The sequence below is a fragment of the Littorina saxatilis genome, linkage group LG3, assembly GCF_037325665.1.
Source record: "Littorina saxatilis isolate snail1 linkage group LG3, US_GU_Lsax_2.0, whole genome shotgun sequence".
Taxonomy (NCBI): Eukaryota; Metazoa; Mollusca; class Gastropoda; order Littorinimorpha; family Littorinidae; genus Littorina; species Littorina saxatilis.
Window position 1 is genome coordinate 34,308,535 of NC_090247.1, and position 20,108 is coordinate 34,328,642.

Genomic DNA, 20,108 nt, shown 5'->3' on the forward strand with positions numbered 1-20,108 from the left:
CCAAAAATACTCTTTTCTGCTTTCAGTAACGCCAAGCATCAACAGCATATGGCTAAAAAGTATTCATCGGTATGCCAGGTTTCCGTATGGCTCAGATACCTCGGTAAAAACAGAAATATTGGAATATCATGTGTACAGCTTTGATTTAGATGCAAAATGAGCTTTGGCCAATCAGAATTACCGACAGTACATTGATAACTGTAATACAAATTGCTATATTTGCGTATAGTTGAGGTTCCTTTGTACTTTAACTGAAATTAAAATGAAATTCTGTTTGTTCAAACACAAAAATGTGAGTAAATCGCCGTTTAAAAGCCAGTTAAGCCAGTCACATGTGCATACCATCAGCTTTACCTCCCACATGCAGTTCCACCAGCACAGACGCCAGCTGAGTACCACAAGCTTCACAGTCTCGTGGCATGACGTCATCAGGATGATCTGGACCTTGATGACGTATTTCACGGATGAAAGGACCGTCAGTGGGGGGATAGACGTTCTGCTCATAATCCCTCACCTGTCCGAACTTGCCAACAAAGTCGGACCTCTGAATCTGATAATAGAATAAAAGAGATTCCAGGCATTCGTGTTATGTCAGCGAGATTGAGAATTAATGTTTTTCGACAGTGTTCATTTTCCCTTGCCTTGTTTTGTTTCATGAAACATAAATAATAGACATCTTCCTCTTATTATTTTTCATAAAAGCAGATGCACAATCTTAAATACAATGGTATGTATTATTTGCCTTTCTAGAAATGTTTATAAATCAAATTAGATGCAAAGGACAGGAAGTCTGTGCACAAGGGAGATAGCTTAAGACGATGTGTTGTAGCACATGATGGCTATTGAAACAAGAGGCGAAGCCTTCAAGGCTCACGTAAGAAATCGACAAACAGTAACACAAACTCAATCACTCCGTCACACATACACACACACACACACAGTAAGCATAAGTGAAACTGTGCAAGAAAGCGAGACACTAGATCTAGATCTGTCTGTCTGCATGTAGCCTACTTACAGGGACACGACTGCCAACTAGTCTCGGCCCGCTCAAAATAACAATGACCGAGACTTTCAGTAATTCCTTCGCGTGACGTCTAACCCTCTTACGTCATAATGTGACGTCTTCAAATGTTAAAGTTTCTACCACAGACATACACACATACATACGCACGCACGCACAGACAGACAGAAGTTAGCATCGCATAGGCTACACTTACGTGAGCCAAAAACATGGACTCTGTATACACAGGCATGGGAATTCCAAAATACGAAAAAACTCGGAAAATTGGCAGAGGTCCAGGGGCCGCCTAGGCCCCGGCGAGGTACAGAGGCAGAGCCCCGTTGGGAAACCGAGGAAACCGAATTTTAGCCTTTTAGACCAATAGTTTGATATTTCTCGTGTAAGCAAATAATGGATAGAGAGACAATGGTATACATCATTTAATTTACTTTTTATTTGCCGCGGACAATTTCTCAGTTTCGCTGAAACGTAATTTCCTTTTCGCGGAGCGGACAATTCCCATGCCTGATACAACGAGAAAAAGGCTTCACAGATCTCTGGTAGTTTACTTGATCGTTTACACGGGAAGGGATATATTTTTACAACATGCAAATCATGGAAAAATTCTCTACCTCTCGAGTGATCGCACCAGGGGTACGAAGAGGGACAGTAAGGGCGAACTCCGTGAAATGTTGTGGGGTAAATTGGTGGTAGATGTGGGCAGCCCAAAGGTGCAGACTCCTCACACGGCTGACCAGCTTTTCGCAAAAGAGTTTGAACTTACTGAAAAAAAATTATATTTTCACTATCACAAGAACAAGAACAATAACGAAGAAGAACAACAACAGACAAGAAGAAGAACAAATTCACTGCTACTACTGCTACCGGCAACAAGAACACCACTATAACAACTACCACTACCACTTCTGTATATCTACTTCTGCCACTACTGTTGTTGTTGCGTTTTATACTACCAGACCTACTCTCTCATATATTGTTGTTATTTTGTTTGTTGAAACTGTTGATGCCACTACCACGACCGCTGTTTCTTCTTATCTTCCCGTAGTCAACCACTGCTTCACCAGGTGCTGGTGCTGTTGTTAATGCTGGTGGATGTGCTGTATGCGCTGCTACTATTGCTTTTACTGCCTTCACTACTCCTGCTGCTTCTACCAGTACTCCTATTGCTGCCACTATAACTACTTCTGTTGCTTCTACCAGTACTCCTATTGCTGCCACTATAACTACTCCTGCTGCTTCTACCAGTACTCCTATTGCTGCCACTATAACTACTTCTGTTGCTGCTGCGACCATTATTACAAACATGACAACGCTTGCAGCATGTTGTTGTAAATAATATATGTGTCAGCTGCACCACCACCCTCAAGGAAAAGGAGGGAAAACTGTATTCAATAAGCTAACCCCTTCTCCCCACAAATGTTGAGCCAACAATTAAGAAACAAATATTTTACCTGCCATCCACTTCATCCACGATGACGTACAGATGACCGTCTTGAGCACAGGCAGCTAACTTGTCCACTGCCTCATCTATGTCCTCGGTCCCCAATTGGTGCTCGTGGAGATGGACTTTGTGTCCCTGAGAGTACTTTGATTGATAAATGTATAAATCGGCAAAACATGCAGTCTATCAAAGCATTACATCACGAGAACTACATCCATTGTACTTATCTTGCTTCTACGAGAGAATAAATCTACTGTGCAAATATTTGCCTATGAAAGTGCGTCTTTGCACATTCCAGACATAGTTTATCAAAGGAGTATAACAACAGTTGCATCTAGCAGTGTTAGTAACTCATGAACATTATTTTCCAGTGCAATCATCTTAAATGACTGATCATTCATCTCCTTCCTGCGGGAATATTAGTCCACACGAAAATGTAGCTGGTACACTACTAATATCAAGCTCTCCTATGATGAGACTGACAATGATTAGGTACTTACCTTTGTTTGACACTTAGCCCGCAGACTATGAATCATGAACAGTGAAGCTGCCAAACTTTCGTCGTACATGCTAACCACGTGCACGTCATGTCCATCTTTCAACCATTGTTCTCCTTGCAATATCAACATGACTGTTTTTCCTGTTCCAGGTGGACCTGAAACAGAAAGAAAACGTATGCTAAAAATAAACGATGTCAATAAAAATAAAAATATCCTCGCACTTTGTTTTTATGAACGTGATGGTTTCAAAATGATCGTCACGTGATATAAGCATTTGCTTGAGTGCGTGTCCTAGTTGTGTGTTTTGAACTGTTCAAGCGAAGAAATCCTGAATAAAACTTTGTTTAAACCAAAATGGAGACATGCCTAGTAAAAGTCACTAGCTGTAGGCATATCCGGTTTGTTGTTTGAATAATAAACTATACACAGAAAAACAACAATAATATGCGTCTGACCTTTAAACCAATGTCATGAGGTACCTGTGAGGTAGACCAGATGTTCACCAGAATTAAGGACCTTGATCTGTTCCTGGTGCAGCACGAATTCCATGAAGCGAGCTGCAGTCTCTGACACCCCTTCTCCCTCAGTGCGAACCACCTTCGATGCCTTGCTCATAGCTGAGGGGCAGAACACCTCCACTGTAGTTGCTGGGCCTGCAAATCTAAAATGGTCGATGTTGTGGCCTGTATAAGTGTTGCGCCGCTTAGTTTCACTTCTTGTAATAGACGTGGTGCTTTTGGCAAAACATATAATTTAGTTATTTGCATTTCTGTCATGACTTTGACAGTGTATTGTTTTAGCTATAATAATGTTAGTTATATTCATTTATGTTATGACTTTGACTTGTTATTAAGCCTAATGGTCTTGTTTCTTCTATCATTGTATCTTATTTGTAAAAATCGTATGCGTGTGCAAAAAGGTGTTAGTTTCTTATGTCATCAATCAAGGGCGTTGAAGTGTTCTGAAATAGGAACCATGTTGCATTGTGATTTTACTATTTTTTTCTGAGAAGTAATGCGTAAATAAATTTTCTCCCCCTAAACTGATTTGTGAAAGGAAGCAGCCCCCCCCCCCTCCCCCTCCTCCAGTTTGCTTTACACTGGCATACCTCGACACAAGTTCTGCGTACACGTCTTTCGTCATGACAGGGTCTTCTCCCTTGCTTTTCATCAGGATCATCCACCACTGATTCACCCGTTCCATGACGTCATCAGTTACTTCCCAGAAACGAAGTCTGTCTGACAGTTGGTCTGCTGTCAGGCACAGATCAACTGGATCTTCTGTGTTGGATATGCCAAAGCAAGCACACAGTTCCTGTAAAAGAAAGCAAAGCATTGGGGGTCAAAAACTGCAGGAACTAAAGCTAAATTAAGAACTAAGTAAACCTTATGATTGCGTTTATCAACCATTCTCAATTGATGTTTTTACTTACACTCAACGGTCAAATTACGAGAAAAAAATGTAACATATTAGAATCACAAAAGTACCAAAATAAAGGAAGCTGGCATAGAAAGTGTTTCTAACAATGAAAGATGATACTAAGGAGGTTGATCATATATCATTACATTCATCCACACCTTGTTGAGATTGGGGTCCTTTTGCAACACCCGCCGTACATGAACAGCTGCAATGTTGGGCAGCATCAGGGTCTTGGTCACCCTAAGTTGGTCGTGTATATCGCTCGTCAGATGCCTGAGCACATCACCAGACTTCTTGAGCTGCTTGATGATCTTGTTGAGTCTATCCACCAGGATTTTGTCGTTCTCTTTCTGCGACTCAGGCTTCCCGGAAAAGAGAGTGCCCACAGACTTGATCTCCACGGCCAGCAGGCCGTAATGACGGTGGATGACGAGGATATCAAAGTCTCCCCTGTCTTGGTTCTGATTCTTCAGGTCGATGGGCCGGGCCAATGTTCTGGCCGTAGCAGCAAAGCAAGGCTCTCCCAGGTAGCTGGTGAACTTGAGCTGCGACAGGACGAACATCACCTCGTCGTCTGAGTCCTCTGGAACCTGTGGCATAAACAAAACACTGTTACCTTTATATTTTACATTACCAAAGTTCTGATAAAAGAACATGTTAGCCTTAGGAAAGATACGGGAATAAGTGAGTCCGCTTGCTAGCTGATTTCTAAGAGCAACGCATGTTGCATTTTATTCAATTGACTGCAAATGCCAAAAGTTAGGATCCAGGAATGCATTTCTGGGAATAATAAAACATCGTATTATGTCTAAAACCGGTAAGAAGATAAACGGCTAATGAAAATGACCTTGAATTTGCTTTTTAACTTTTTGAATAATTCATTTCAAAAGTTACTTCAGAAAATGTATCCTTTTTCTGCAGTTCAGATTTCATGAAGACAAAAAAAATACGTTCTTGAACGAACCCCTCTCAGCTTACATTGGTCGTGGTATTTTGCCGGCCCGATGTGCTGCTTTTCTCACAGAACTTCTTTAGACAGTGCAGAACGCGCTGCTGTGCTTGGTCTTCCATCTCTTCACTCTTATTTACATTCAGGGTTCCTTTTTTCTTTTTTTCGACAGCAGGTTTTGGCACAGCCACTGGCGGATCTGCGATGCGTTGCAAGTCATAGTTGATGCGATTCATGTACACAGGCGGTACGAAGTAGGCTCGCTTGTGTAACTGTAGGTACCACTTGAGTACGTCCTGTTTCCATGCCTATTACAGAGAGAGGAGAGTACAGATGGGCTTTTGCGGGACCAACTGGACCACTCAACACAGAGTGAAAAAAAAGAGAGTGAGAAATGAAAAAAAACTAGTAACATGGGGAGGAAGAGTATGGAATGGTGGCACACTAATTGACAATGGTCACGTACGAAAACGAAGACCATGTCCAGGATTCTGAGACAGTATTCATGTATTTTTTACTTAGTCACAGTCCACGTGATGGTTTGTGTGTTTGTGTGTATGTGTGTGTGTGTGTGTGTGTGTGTGTGTGTGTGTGTGTGTGTGTGTGTGTGTGTGTGTGTGTGTGTGTGCAGAAAACATGTTTGATAAAGTTCACATATATCACATTATAGACTTTTAGTACCATAGAATCAGGTTTCGAATGACCCAGCTTGATCATCCCAAGAGAAAGCAAACAATTCAGCGATGCTGTCGAACCACATATCACATTTACTTGAACGTTCAAGTTCCATATGAAATCGTCTTCTAAACTGCTTTGAGTCAAAGTTCATTGAGTCCTTCAAGGTGAATAGCACTAGAAGAAAATAATCGCCGATCTGTTCCAATAGCAAAATAGTCATAAATCTGAGCTTTCTCAGCGAGAGATAATCACAAATGGAAATATTTAGGAATTTGAAACATAAAATATACTCACTTTGCTGCCAGAAGCACTCTTTGCCATAATGCCAGCCATAGCACAGTACTGAAAAACAATGTATTATATATTTAAACACAGGTAAGCCAAAATATACTTGAAGGCACAGAATAAAGTGCCTGCTTGCTGACTTGTTGGTGGTGTGGGGGGGGGGGCGGGGTGGGGGTGCGCGCGCGCGTTTGTGTGTGTGTGTGTGTGTGTGTGTGTGTGTGTGTGTGTGATTGTTTTTGCTTGTTTAAGGGCAGAGATGGTGTGGAAAATAAGTTTATTTCTTTGGCAAGCTTTTCAAGTACTGTTTCAAGGTTCTTGATAAAACTCCCTCAGAACAAGTGTTGCTTTTTTTCCTTAAAAGTGATACTTGAATGAATTATGGGTCAGAAGTGACGTTTTGTGCGATATTTGTGTGTGGATAAACATGTAGTTTTGGGGACAGATTCATCTTTAAAAAAATAAAGATAGAAATTTGCAGTATGTTTTATTTTACTCTAAAACGGTCCCTTGATGCAAAAACAGAGCAACTTCTTCAAATTTATAAACGTATTTCATTTTCTTGGTGGATATCATTAGCCTAAAATAAATTTCAGAAAAAAGGTGGTGAATTTTAGCTTTCACGATCACCGTTACCTTGATTTTTGTTTTCACGATCACGAACACCAGTGACAAATCACGGTCACGGTAAAAGTTGCAGGTACAGAAAGCATGTGTCAAAGTAAACACAACCACACAGTAATTCGCTCCTCTGGATCTATTGTTTATTCAACACAAAGTGAGAACTGTTGCACTTTGTTATTATTATTTTTTTAATTCTCTTTCATACACACATAGAAATATACATATCATGATTTGTAATCAGTAACAAGAATGTTGTTTTCTCTCTCTCTCTCTCTCTCTCTCTCTCTCTCTCTCTCTCTCTCTCTCTCTCTCTCTCTCTCTCTCACTCTCTCTCTTTCTCTCTCTCTCTCTCTCTCTTTCTCTCTCTCTCTCTCTCCATTCATACACATTCAACTCCCACACCCTCACTCACACACATGAATATACACTTGCACAATTTCACATTTCCAGAGCTAAATCTTGTAAACCCATTTTCTCAAACACTATTGGGTGGATTGAAATTAAAGTACATGTATGTGTGATGGGTTCTTTATTTTCAACTTTGCCATACAATTTGAGGTACACCATCGCCTGGTTTCATGGCCTTGAAAAACAAACAGGAATGCCGCAGGCCAAAAATGGTTTTACCTGAAAGAAGCGCGCAGTGCCAGTGGCTGAGCCTGCGAAGCAGGCGAGCCAACTAGGGGGGTCCGGGGGCATGCCCCCCCGAATTGTTTTTCAAAAAACGGTTACAATATGTGCAATCTGGTGCATTCTGGGCATCATTTTCAGGGCTGTAATAGTGTTGTGATCTTGTTAAAAATCCCATTTTAGCCTCCCCCCACCACCATTCAACACACCTCCAAACTGGTGAAAACAACACTACTGTGCGCTGGCTTCATTCAGACCGGCGCCCGGTCGCGTTGCGCGATATTCACACGGATCGTTTTTGCGGAAATTTTTCAACTTCACAGGAATAAATTTGACTTTACCGGATTTTGAAAACGGCTTTATCGGATTTCCGGCAATTACCGGAAAAGTAGCATGCCTGACAAAATCCCCAACGAACATGACTTTGATCGTCTTTGACATGAGGATCAAGTGACCCAAACTGGCACGTCTCCCCGCCATTGTTTCTGAATTTAACCCATTGTTGATATTAAAGTTTACAGGCGCTAAAATAAATCCAAGCTTAATGCAAAGAAGCGACAATTAGAATCTATGCCAAGCGTGTCCACGTTGCTGTGATGAAAAAACACATTTCTAGTTTCGGTTTTGGCTACACGCAGACTCGATCTCGAGCCAGTCGAGGTTACACTGAGCGAGTGACAGCCGGACGTGGCAATGTCGACAATGTCAATGATCTCACTCAAACTCAAAGATCTTGAACTTGCCTACATTCAGAACAGTCATAGAGCAACATAGATCAACTGACATACCTTGATATTTCGTCTTCGGAAAGACCGACCCGTAGAAGGAAGGCATTCTCGCCGCCTGCTTTGGTCTGGCTTGAATCCACAAAATATAACAGAAGTTCGATGACAGTACCGCTGCACGCCATTTTTGATCTTCGAATTCGAATTTGACTGAATGCACTCAAAACTTTTGCACGAAGCCCTTCCATTGGATGAAGTTTGGCAGACTTTTGCAATTTGCCTTCTGATTGGATCTCTGTCAAAATCATATTATTTGCTGAATGTGTTGTTGCAAGGTTTCTCTTCAATCGGGATTGGCTCCTTGACGAATAGAGGATCATAGAGTGATACAGCTGTGAAAAATGTACGTTGAAAATAAAATGCTTTGCAATAATGCCCATCACGATCACGAAAACAAATGACGATCACGATCACGAGACTTGATTTTTTTTGTCATCACGGATCACGGGCAAAGTCCCATCACGATCACAGAAATGGAAATTTCGGCAATCACGGTCACAGAAAGGTCAAAAAACGCCAATCACGATCACGATTTTAAACCCTTTGGGGCCCTCATTCCTAGTACTGCAGGTATCGATCGAAAGTCCCGTCAAACACGTTTTGCGTCAACCTTGTGGGGTAAACAAAAAGCGCTGTATTTCAAAACTCACCCGGTGGATTGCTTTGAAACTTTCCGGATCGCATGCCTTCACACACGAAATACTCCAAGCAGAATGACTTATCGTTACAGCTATTTGTTCAGATGTTATGCAACTTTCGGGGCAGAGCCGTCTACAGATTTTTACAAGTATCTAAACAGATTTATTTGAAAATGATTATTGGTGTTATATGTTGTTCGTCATGTACACACGACTTCCTTGTTTTGGAATTTTGCTATGAAAAAGCCATGGCAAGTCATGCCTGCCGGCGACGAATTTTGAGAGGCACTCCTATCACTGTCTATTGAATACAGCATGAAGTTTGATTTTTCCTCATGTATTTTAATGACTAGCAAATGTATCAGTGGTCATGTTTCAATGAGACTTTGGTAGTACGTGTAACAATCATTTATCTGTAGGAACGCAAAATCATGAATTTGTTCTGCGACGGGTTTTAAACTCTTTCTGGAAGATTGCATAACACCTAAAACCAAGCTCGTAATGTTCTGAATATTAATTTAAAGTAACCCTTGCATATAGGTATGAGATCCTGGAAGTTTAAAAACAAACCTTTTGTATCTTCTTAGCTGAAATGCAATACAATAGTCTAGACCTGGTCAAAGTATGCTTGACCATAATTTCAATCAATTTTAGGTCGTAAGAGCGTCGCCTCAACGAATATGACGTTTTCAAGTACATTCATCGAACAAAAATGATAAAAAGGGCTTCAAATGTACAGTTTCTTGACAATTGGTCCAGTAGTTTTCTGGGAATTGCTCTACACACACACACACACACAAACACACATACACACACGTGCGCGCACACACACACACACACACATACACACACGTGCGCGCACACACACACACACACACTCCTCTCGATTCCTGGTCTATCTGAAAACGTAAAAGGATGACAAGGATAACAACAAAGCTGAAGCGATGCATGCAGCGCTGTGTAGACAGAAAAAATGGAACCAATTGTTGGGCTCCTTTTGTTAAAGTTGCATCAAAACTAAACAAATCCACAACCATTTACGCTCATCTAGTGTGTGCCAGTGTTCCTAAAGAAAAATATTGACTTTATGCCCCCTTAAAAGGGTAGAATAAAAGTACGTCATACGGTAATGTCACATGTATAATCGAATATTATAAAGCACACACAAACATACAGGTAGGCATACATACACCCTCGGCTCTGCCTCAAAACTTACCTTGCGCTCTGGACATTCAAGCCATAAATGGCAGTTTCTGGAGCATCAAGGAGAAGAACGACAACTCAGGATATGCAGAATAGTGCGCGACAACACACACCATACACAGCCACTGACACAGACACTTGATGGCTTACGCTTTTTAGCGCAGGAGTTGCAATAACCTATACAAGGCCCACGTCAATCGATGGCGTATTTAAAAAATAAAAAAATGTACCTGCCTAAGGCTCAAGCCCGTCGTGTCAATAGGATTTCCATTGATTTCCTCATTACTTGACGCTATGACACTTTGGGAGTGGTTTGGCTTTGAGTCTTGCGGACTGAGTTGATCGACTGAGCAAGTGCTTTTCCGTTACACAGACATGCAGCGTATTGACACATTGTGAGTGGAAATACTTCCATATCGACGGAGTTACTCTTCTGTGTAGGAGTGCTCTCCCTTGTATCACGGTGCAATAAGTAACGGAATTAATATTGCTCTCGTTCTTAAAATCAATTCTACCTCTTTTTATATTTAGTCAAGTTTTGACTAAATATTTTAACATCGAGGGGGAATCGAAACGAGGGTCGTGGTGTATGTGCGTGCGTGTGTGTGTGTGTGTGTGTGTGTGTGTGTGTGTGTGCGTGTGTGTGTGTGTGTGTGTAGAGCGATTCAGACTAAACTACTGGACCGATCCTTATGAAATTTGACATGAGAGTTCCTGGGTATGAAATCCCCGAACGTTTTTTTCATTTTTTTGATAAATGTCTTTGATGACGTCATATCCGGCTTTTCGTGAAAGTTGAGGCGGCACTGTCACGCCCTCATTTTTCAACCAAATTGGTTGAAATTTTGGTCAAGTACTCTTCGACGAAGCCCGGGGTTCGGTATTGCATTTCAGCTTGGTGGCTTAAAAATTAATTAATGACTTTGGTCATTAAAAATCTGAAAATTGTAAAAAAAAAAAATTTATAAAACGATCCAAATTTACGTTTATCTTATTCTCCATCATTTGCTGATTCCAAAAACATATAAATATGTTATATTCGGATTAAAAACAAGCTCTGAAAATTAAATATATAAAAATTATTATCAAAATGTTTTTTTCGAAATCAATTTAAAAACACTTTCATCTTATTCCTTGTCGGTTCCTGATTCCAAAAATATATAGATATGATATGTTTGGATTAAAACCACGCTCAGAAAGTTAAAACGAAGAGAGGTACAGAAAAGCGTGCTATCCTTCTCAGCGCAACGAATACCCCGCTCTTCTTGTCAATTCCACGTGCACTGCCTTTGCCACGGGCGGTGGAGTGACGATGCTACGAGTATACGGTCTTGCTGCGTTCAGTTTCATTCTGTGAGTTCGACAGCTACTTGACTAAATATTGTATTTTCGCCTTACGCGACTTGTTGATGCTTCGACGGACAATGCGTGAAAAAGCAGTATTCTGCAGAATAGAGACTTGAAGACACAGAGAGACAAACATACACTGTGTGTGTGTGTGTGTGTACGTCTGTGTGTGTGTGTGTGTGTGTGTGTGTGTGTGTGTGTATGTGTGTGTGTGTGTGTGTGTGAGCGAGACAGAGACACATAGATAACGACCGAGAGAACGAGAAATTGTATGTGTGTGATTGGGTTCGTGCGCGTGTGTGTGTGTGGTATATGTGTGTGTTCGTGTGTATACGTGTGTTTGAGTGTGTGTGTGTGTTTGTGGTTTTACCGACAAATGGGGACGATTGTCACTGTACAGCAGTCAAATGAGGACGCTACCGTTAAATGGGGAATGGCATCCAAGTCTGTTCAGTAATCTAACGATTTCGATCACTCCCTTTTTCGCCATGGTTGTCTTTGTTTCTACTGCAATGTTCCAGCTCAGTTGGGTGGAAAGGGAGAGAGAGAAAGTAAAAGGAACAAGTCGCGTAAAGCGAAAATACAATATTTAGTCAAGTAGCTGTCGAACTCACAGAATGAAACTGAACGCAACGCAACGCAGCAAGACCGTATACTCGTAGCATCGTCACTCCACCGCCCGTGGCAAAGGCAGTGCCCGTGGAATTGACAAGAAGAGCGGGGTATTCGTTGCGCTGAGAAGGATAGCACGCTTTTCTGTACCTCTCTTCGTTTTAACTTTCTGAGCGTGTTTTTAATCCAAACATATCATATCTATATATTTTTGGAATCAGGAACCGACAATGAATAAGATGAAAGTGTTTTTAAATTGATTTCGAAAAAAAAATTGATAATAATTTTTATATATTTAATTTTCAGAGCTTGTTTTTAATCCGAATATAACATATTTATATGTTTTTGGAATCAGCAAATGATGGAGAATAAGATAAATGTAAATTGGGATCATTTTATACATTTTTATTTTTTTTTACAATTTTCAGATTTTTAATGACCAAAGTCATTAATTAATTTTTAAGCCACCAAGCTGAAATGCAATACCGAACCCCGGGCTTTGTCGAAGAGTACTTGACCAAAATTTCAACCAATTTGGTTGAAAAATGAGGGCGTGACAGTGCCGCCTCAACTTTCACGAAAAGCCGGATATGACGTCATCAAAGACATTTATCAAAAAAATGAAAAAAACATTCGGGGATTTCATACCCAGGAACTCTCATGTCAAATTTCATGAAGATCGGTCCAGTAGTTTAGTCTGAATCGCTTTACACACACACACACACACACACACACACACATATATACATACACCACGACCCTCGTTTCGATACCCCTCGATGTTAAAATATTTAGTCAAAACTTGACTAAATATAATAACAGAGGGAGAGAAAAATAATTATTGTTGTGAATGCATGAACCGCGCACACGTCTCTATCACGCCTCTTCCGCTGAGCGGCTCCCGTTCCACCAAGAGCAACAATTGTTTTCAGCCAACGATTTATTACATTAAGAAATGCAACATAACACATACTACCAAAAGTCGAAATCTAAGTACAAGGCTTGCTGAAAACCGCACCTTGCAAAACACAACTAATTGTACACAACCCGACAACGCATTGCTATCATGTTTGACTCTTGTGGAGCAAAGCCTGAAGCGCCAATCGCAGGTTTCTTAACGCCCCGGCCAATTTGAAGACGAAAGGCAATACTTTCCGAATAGCATGCAGTCTTTTTATATTTAGTCAAGTTTTGACTAAATATTTTAACATCGAGAGGGAATCGAAACGAGGGTCGTGGTGTATGTGCGTGCGTGTGTGTGTGTGTGTGTGTGTGTGTGTCTGTGTGTGTGTGTAGAGCGATTCAGACTAAACTACTGGACCGATCTTTATTTCATAGCCCTGTGTATGTAACGCACCGCAGCAGTTTTAGTTGGACAAAGTAAAGTTTAAACCCTCGTTTCATGCCATCTGTTGCTTGCTGGGTAAACTGTTGAATTATAGAAATATTCAATATGAGCAGCACCTGGTTTGACAATAATCCAATATTTCAAAGGCAAGGCAATGAGCGTCGTTCCTATTCAGCGACTTCAGTATGTTAAGCATTGAATGTGGTGGCAGCTTTCACTGATTTTCAGTGCCATTGAATTCTGGACATTGTGCGCCCGTTCAATCGATATTTGCTTTACTGCACCCTGCCAAAAAAGTGAGTTGTATAAAGCCTGACGGCATTCGTGGCACGTTTCACTCTAACAGGAAGACCAAAAGTCGTTGTCAGCCTGAAGGGCCAATCGCAACGATTTTGCAAGGACTTTTCTTGTCGCTGTCCACCTCGTCGTGTCACACACACACACACGTGCTCACTCCTGTTATAGGCAGAAGTGACCTAGAAACAGCGTTCAAAGATAAATATATTTTCTCCGACCACCAGTATCCCCCTCAACCCGCCTCCACTAAACGATCACGTAAACAACCACATATATGTTCAGGCTATTTTCCTATAGAATAAGGGCATCTTTCTGATTGCTCATTTACTAAAAAAAATTAAATAAAAAAATCTTTCTTTTGTTATTCTATTTTTTTTCTCTTTTTACATTTTGTCATTTAGAGGGGGGAATCGAGACGAGGGTCGTGGTGTATGTGTGTGTGTGTGTGTGTGTGTGTGTGTGTGTGTGTGTGTGTCTGTGCGTGTGTGTAGATTGATTCAGACTAAACTACTGGACCGATCTTTATGAAATTTGACATGAGAGTTCCTGGGTATGATATCCTCAGACGTTTTTTTCGTTTTTTCGATAAATGTCTTTGATGACGTCATATCTGGCTTTTTGTAAAAGTTGAGGCGGCACTGTCACACCCTCATTTTTCAATCAAATTGATTGAAATTTTAGTCGGGTAATGTTCGACGAAGCCCGGACTTCGGTATTGCATTTCAGCGTGGTGGCTTAAAAATTAATTAATGACTTTGGTCATTAAAAATCTGAAAATTGTGTAAAAAAAAATGTTTTTATAAAACGATCCAAATTTACGTTTATCTTATTCTCCATCATTTGCTGATTCCAAAAACATATAAATATGTTATATTCGGATTAAAAACAAGCTCTGAAAATTAAAAATTATTATCAAAATTTTTTTTCGAAATCAATTTAAAAACACTTTCATCTTATTCCTTGTCGGTTCCTGATTCCAAAAACATATAGATATGATATGTTTGGATTGAAAACACGCTCAGAAAGTTAAAACGAAGAGAGGTACAGAAAAGCGTGCGACTTGTTTTTTTATTTTCTTCTAATGTGTTTGTTTCAGTGAGTAATAAGTGCAGGCAGACGCGTGCACTCTTGCATACTGGCGAGGGAAGTATCCACTCCTGAGGCCTCATAGCAGACAGCTTTGTCAATGCACTTAACACCATACAACTTCCTGCTATATCTAGCTTCCTGTTGGCTGTACTGGCAATCTGATAGGCTCTGCGTAGCACGGCCTTGATGTTAGGGCGTCATCCGTTGTTAGGTCGCTGTGTCCTGGCTGAATTTAAATCTGTCCTTATCAGACAGTGACCCAAATGCAGGCCTGTAATTGACGCTAACAGTGAGTGCTGCACTTCCATCTAAACATAGAGACTGCATCGTTCACTGCATCTTGCTTATTCCAGTTGGTTGTGCTGCGTTCTGATTGGTGGAGAGAACTGACCGAATTCACGCTGCGCTGCACCAGTCAAGGTCATAGTGTGAGAACATTGACTCAAATATGACTTGTAAGAAGTCCATTATGTAGAAGTTGTCTACTATCATTACTATTAGTCGACACGCGGTGATGCATATGCCCATTGACCTTATCTTGGGGGTATCCCGTACTAAAAATAGAATACGGGATTCTGGGAAAGCTGTACACACTATTCGATTTTTAATACACGACTCAAAATCTTTGGAATAAATCAAAAAGAATAAAATACAAGAATATACAGTTCAGAAAGGAGAAACAAGTTGAAAAATTGAGAAAAAAAAGTGTTACAACAATCTTGCCATTTACGGGACTCGAACTCGAGACCGCCGGCACTGGAGGCAAAATTACTACCACCTTACCAACCACGCACACGATACCCAGGCGTGAAAATAAAACTTGAACTGCAAGCATACCTTACACGTGCCGGGGTTCTCGAGTGGAGCAAGTGTCGACTCGTCGGTTTTCGAGTTTCCCCGTTCGTATTTGTGTATTGTACGTTATCTTGATCTCATCACTACATGAAGTCGTGGTGTTACCCATAGGGCATTACATTTTCACAAAAGCCGATGTTATTGAAACAAACAGAATGCCGGGTATTTCTGGGAAAATTGTCCGCTGGAAAAACTCAATAATGATGCAACTTTTGGATTAGTTCGATTCGTGACATCATCTAAATGTTTGAAATGAATAAAATGAATACAATACAAGAATGTCGAGTTTAGATTTACATTTTTTTTGGTTTAATTGTTGCCGTCGAAGAGGATCGAACCCGCGACCACCAATGTTAGGAAAAGCGTTCGGGCGCTTTACCAACTGAGCTATTCTGTCGCAAGATAGGCGAGGGAGATTTTAACTTCAAATAATTATTACACTTGAGTTCTCGAGCGTGGGTTGACTCGAGTTTCCGAGTCTCTCCGTTCGTGCCGGTAACGACAGAAAAAACCCGATTAAAAGCCAACGAACCAACAAATACCCCCCGCGGGTTAGGGGGAGTCCCATATTGGTTGGGACGAGAAAGAATTTACCCGATGCTACCCAGCATGTCGTAAGAGGCGACTAACGGTTCTGTTTCTCCTTTTACCCTTGTTAAGTGTTTCTTGTATAGAATATAGTCAATGTTTGTAAAGATTTTAGTCAAGCAGTATGTAAGAAATGTTAAGTCCTTTGTACTGGAAACTTGCATTCTCCCAGTAAGGTCATATATTGTACTACGTTGCAAGCCCCTGGAGCAATTTTTTGATTAGTGCTTTTGTGAACAAGAAACAATTAACAAGTGGCTCTATCCCATCTCCCCCCTTTCCCCTATCCCATTTCCCCCCTTTCCCCGTCGCGATATAACCTTGAATGGTTGAAAACGACGTTAAACACCAAATAAAGAAAGAAAGAAAGAAAAAACCAACAAATAAACCTAAATATTAAAAAAAAAGATATTTCCTTGTCAGACATGGGTCCCTAATTGAACAATAACTGATGAATACATATTCCAATATGCACAAAAACAATATTCAAGAGAAATTATGCTCATGTAAAACCCCTAACTGGATCTATAAGATTCATAAGATAATGTACATGCATATAGTACCTTCAGAAAAACAACAGCAAAGATCAAAACTGCAGCCTGTGCTAAACAAATTTAGATTGAGTTGGGGTATTCTTTTATTTGCATGATGTCAACTGTGTCTAGGTTGCCCTGCATGCTAACCGGCATAACATGCAGTAAGTAAGCAAGAAAACGTGTCTAGCTGGTTGCCCTGAAACTAAATACGTTGATTTTTACATTTAGTTAATACATGATTATATTGATGTTTTCCAGCATACTCGGAATCGAGACAAGGTGAATGTGTGTGTGTGTGTGTGTGTGTGTGTGTGTGTGTGTGTGTGTGTGTGTGTGTGTGTGTGTGCGTGTGTGTACATGTGTGTGTGTGTGTGTGTGTGTGTGTGTGTGTGTAATTAGCAAATTTATGAAACAATTGTTAGACTTCCCAGCTGAAATGCACTACCATTTTTTGAACGAGGTCAAAGTATAATGTCAATCAATTTGATTTAAAAATACGGTCGCCACAGTATCGCATCAACTCTTGTCAAAGCCGGATATGACGTCATTAATGACATTAATTAAGAAAATGAGAACAACATCTCGAAATATATGTATATCGTTAGGATATGTTTTAATGCAAACGTCAAACACTTACTCATACAACTTTGTAATTTACCTACCAATTCATTAAATATATTAAACTAACATTCAAAATTATGAAAAAATGCACATCAAAATATATGAAATAGTCTCATCAAAACAAATTCTACAGAAAACCTAAGGGTACTGTCAATGCATTACACAATTCCAATGCGAAAGTGTCGCTCTGGTGCTCTGATCGACAGCTGGATTGTCCATAACCTACTGAAATTTTATAGTAAGTTATAGTTGTTATAGCTGTTTTGACATTTCATGTTTTTGTCATGCATCACACTGTCACCACCAACAACAACAACAGCAACAACAACAACAACAGCAACAACAACAACAACAAGATAACAGTGAAAATGTACTCACCAGTACCAGAAACAATTAACATAAACCGGTTTCGACGAGTGTCTTCGTCAGTAAATACAATACTAATACAAGAAGACACAACAGAAAGAAAAAAAAAATTAAATCGGCAAAGAAGAGTACAGGAGCAAATAACGTTGTACTAAAAAAAGAACAAAGTCTTGGAACAGGGTCTTGAATGAGGAATATAACGTGCAAAAAACGTAACAATACACGTAAACTAAAGAGAGTGTACAGAAAGAAGTCTTGGTTTAGAATGTATTAAGTTAGGGGAAGACAGTTATGGTAAGGGTGGGCGGGTGGGGTGGGGGGGAGGGCGAGAGAGAGAACGGAAGAGAGAGATGAAGATGACGATGATGATTCCTCTTGGTCCTATTCTATGCATCAAACAGTTGCCAAAAAAGCCATCCGATTTTTTTTTTTTTAGGGAAGAGGTTCATACAGAATTCACGAAAACATATGTTTTGAATATTAGGTCGATTAGGCTACATCTCGTTAACACACGCGCAAACAGCCATATTTACTAGTTTCCGATGAATTTAAGTTGTACTGCGAACATGGCTCTTTATGCGATGGTCTTCCGATAAATAGTACTACGATTCGGAAAGGGTAGCCGGCTGTAATTTATTGTTCGGCATTCCCAATGGTGCATGTATCGTTCTCCTCAAAAGGCTCAGAACGCGTGCTTTGATGACGTTTTATCGGGTAATTGGGCATAAACGGCACATTCCAGTAACGCATTCCCACATTGTCTTCAAATTATGACAGCTTAATGCAAACATATTTTGCAACAACAACAAAACACATTATGGTAAGTCATTTGAGATAGCAGCTACGCTGTTATGCAACGTGCCAAAAAATAATGTCAAAAGTACAGGTCCGCCTTTGCAGACTCTGTCGTTTAAGCCATCGAATGGATGGTGTGAATATGCATACACTCTGAGAGTTACTGAATTTGTAACTCTAATAAATAATTATAAATGCCAGCTAATCCATTACATATGTGACCCTCCACCACGGAATGAGTCGCATGTCACCTTTGCATGATTTTCATATTTTTACATTTTTCTAAAGAGTTTTTTATGTTCTATCCAGTGGTGAAAACCGTTTTAGAAAAGAGCGAAAACTGTTTGAGTTATAAGCCTGTGACTAAGGTGACCCTCACACTGTTACCAGACACTCCCCGGACTTTTATTAAGCCTAGCGCAGAACCGCGCGAGGTGACATGCGACTCATTTCGTGGTGGAGGGTCACATATATATACGACTTGTGTGTGTGTGTGTGTGTGTGTGTGTGTGTGTGTGTGTGTGTGTGTATGTGTGTGTCTGGCTGTCTGTCTGTGGTCGCCATACCCCAGAGATTGCAAAAGGCAAAGACAATATATTGTGCATACACACTGCCCAGGAACAACATATGTGTACCTGGGTTTTAGTTTCTCGAGACATTGTTTCCTTCCTCGGATAATGAACCACCCCATTATTAAATACAGCTTTTAAAGTGCAAGGGAGGTAACTCTTGCTTTGTTATCCATGGAAGGTAGGTAATTCTTATCATACCAGCATACCGTGTTATTTTCAATGGGGTAAAATGATCAGTTGAACTTTCTGCTCGATCATCTGGAATTTTCTTAAGAAAGGGAGGTAACTCATTCCAAGATGTTACTGAATTTCTGTTGGCACTCAACAGTGGGTAGCACTTGCCTTCAAATGCTTTTGAGGCCGTACAGTATTTTAAATGTCCTTAAGTTTTAAATGTACAGAAGAAAGGGAGGTAACTCATTTCCTGTGTGATTGTTCTTGGAATAAATTCCTAAAGGCTCTGCTAATACCCCGGGCGAAGCCGGGGCCTGACTGCTCGTATAAAAAAATCCGTCCTGTTTGACAACGTACCGTAACGGTATATCGTTATGTTCAAAAGTCTTCTGGACATGTCGCATAACAGCATAAATCACGTCGCAAAAGAATTAGGAAAAACTTACAAAACTTGATTAGTTTTAGCTGTTCTCCCCGTTTGTCGATTTTACTACAGGGAACTTTCGAGAGTGTATGTGTTTTCCGTTGAACTGTACAAGCAAAATCTAGCTTTTTACTGCTTATTACTTTTAATGTGGCAAATTAATAAATAATTGCCAATCATCAGTTAAACAGTGTGGTATATTACCCAGGGACTATGGCAAATAGTCCTACCTGTCTTTTGTACTCCAGAAAAAAAAACCACACGAGAGCACCTCAGAACCTGTGATAATGTATATAAACATCTAGGGCTGTTTT

General features: G+C 40.4%; 2 protein-coding genes across 2 annotated transcripts in view; both read right to left on the reverse strand.

Annotated features, from left to right (window-relative positions):
• The window catches only part of LOC138962224 (uncharacterized), a 59,926-nt gene that overhangs the window by 3,711 nt on the left and 36,107 nt on the right, over window positions 1–20,108 (reverse strand). The gene's annotated exons all lie outside the window — the stretch shown is intronic.
• Window positions 329–6,329, reverse strand: LOC138960904 (uncharacterized). The gene is made up of 9 exons (XM_070332538.1): window positions 6,303–6,329; window positions 5,360–5,638; window positions 4,540–4,971; window positions 4,071–4,276; window positions 3,442–3,623; window positions 2,963–3,117; window positions 2,473–2,597; window positions 1,633–1,783; window positions 329–550 (listed from the first exon to the last, which is right to left on the reverse strand). Exons 1-9 carry the CDS (start codon window positions 6,327–6,329, stop codon window positions 329–331), a joined length of 1,779 nt encoding a protein of 592 aa, XP_070188639.1.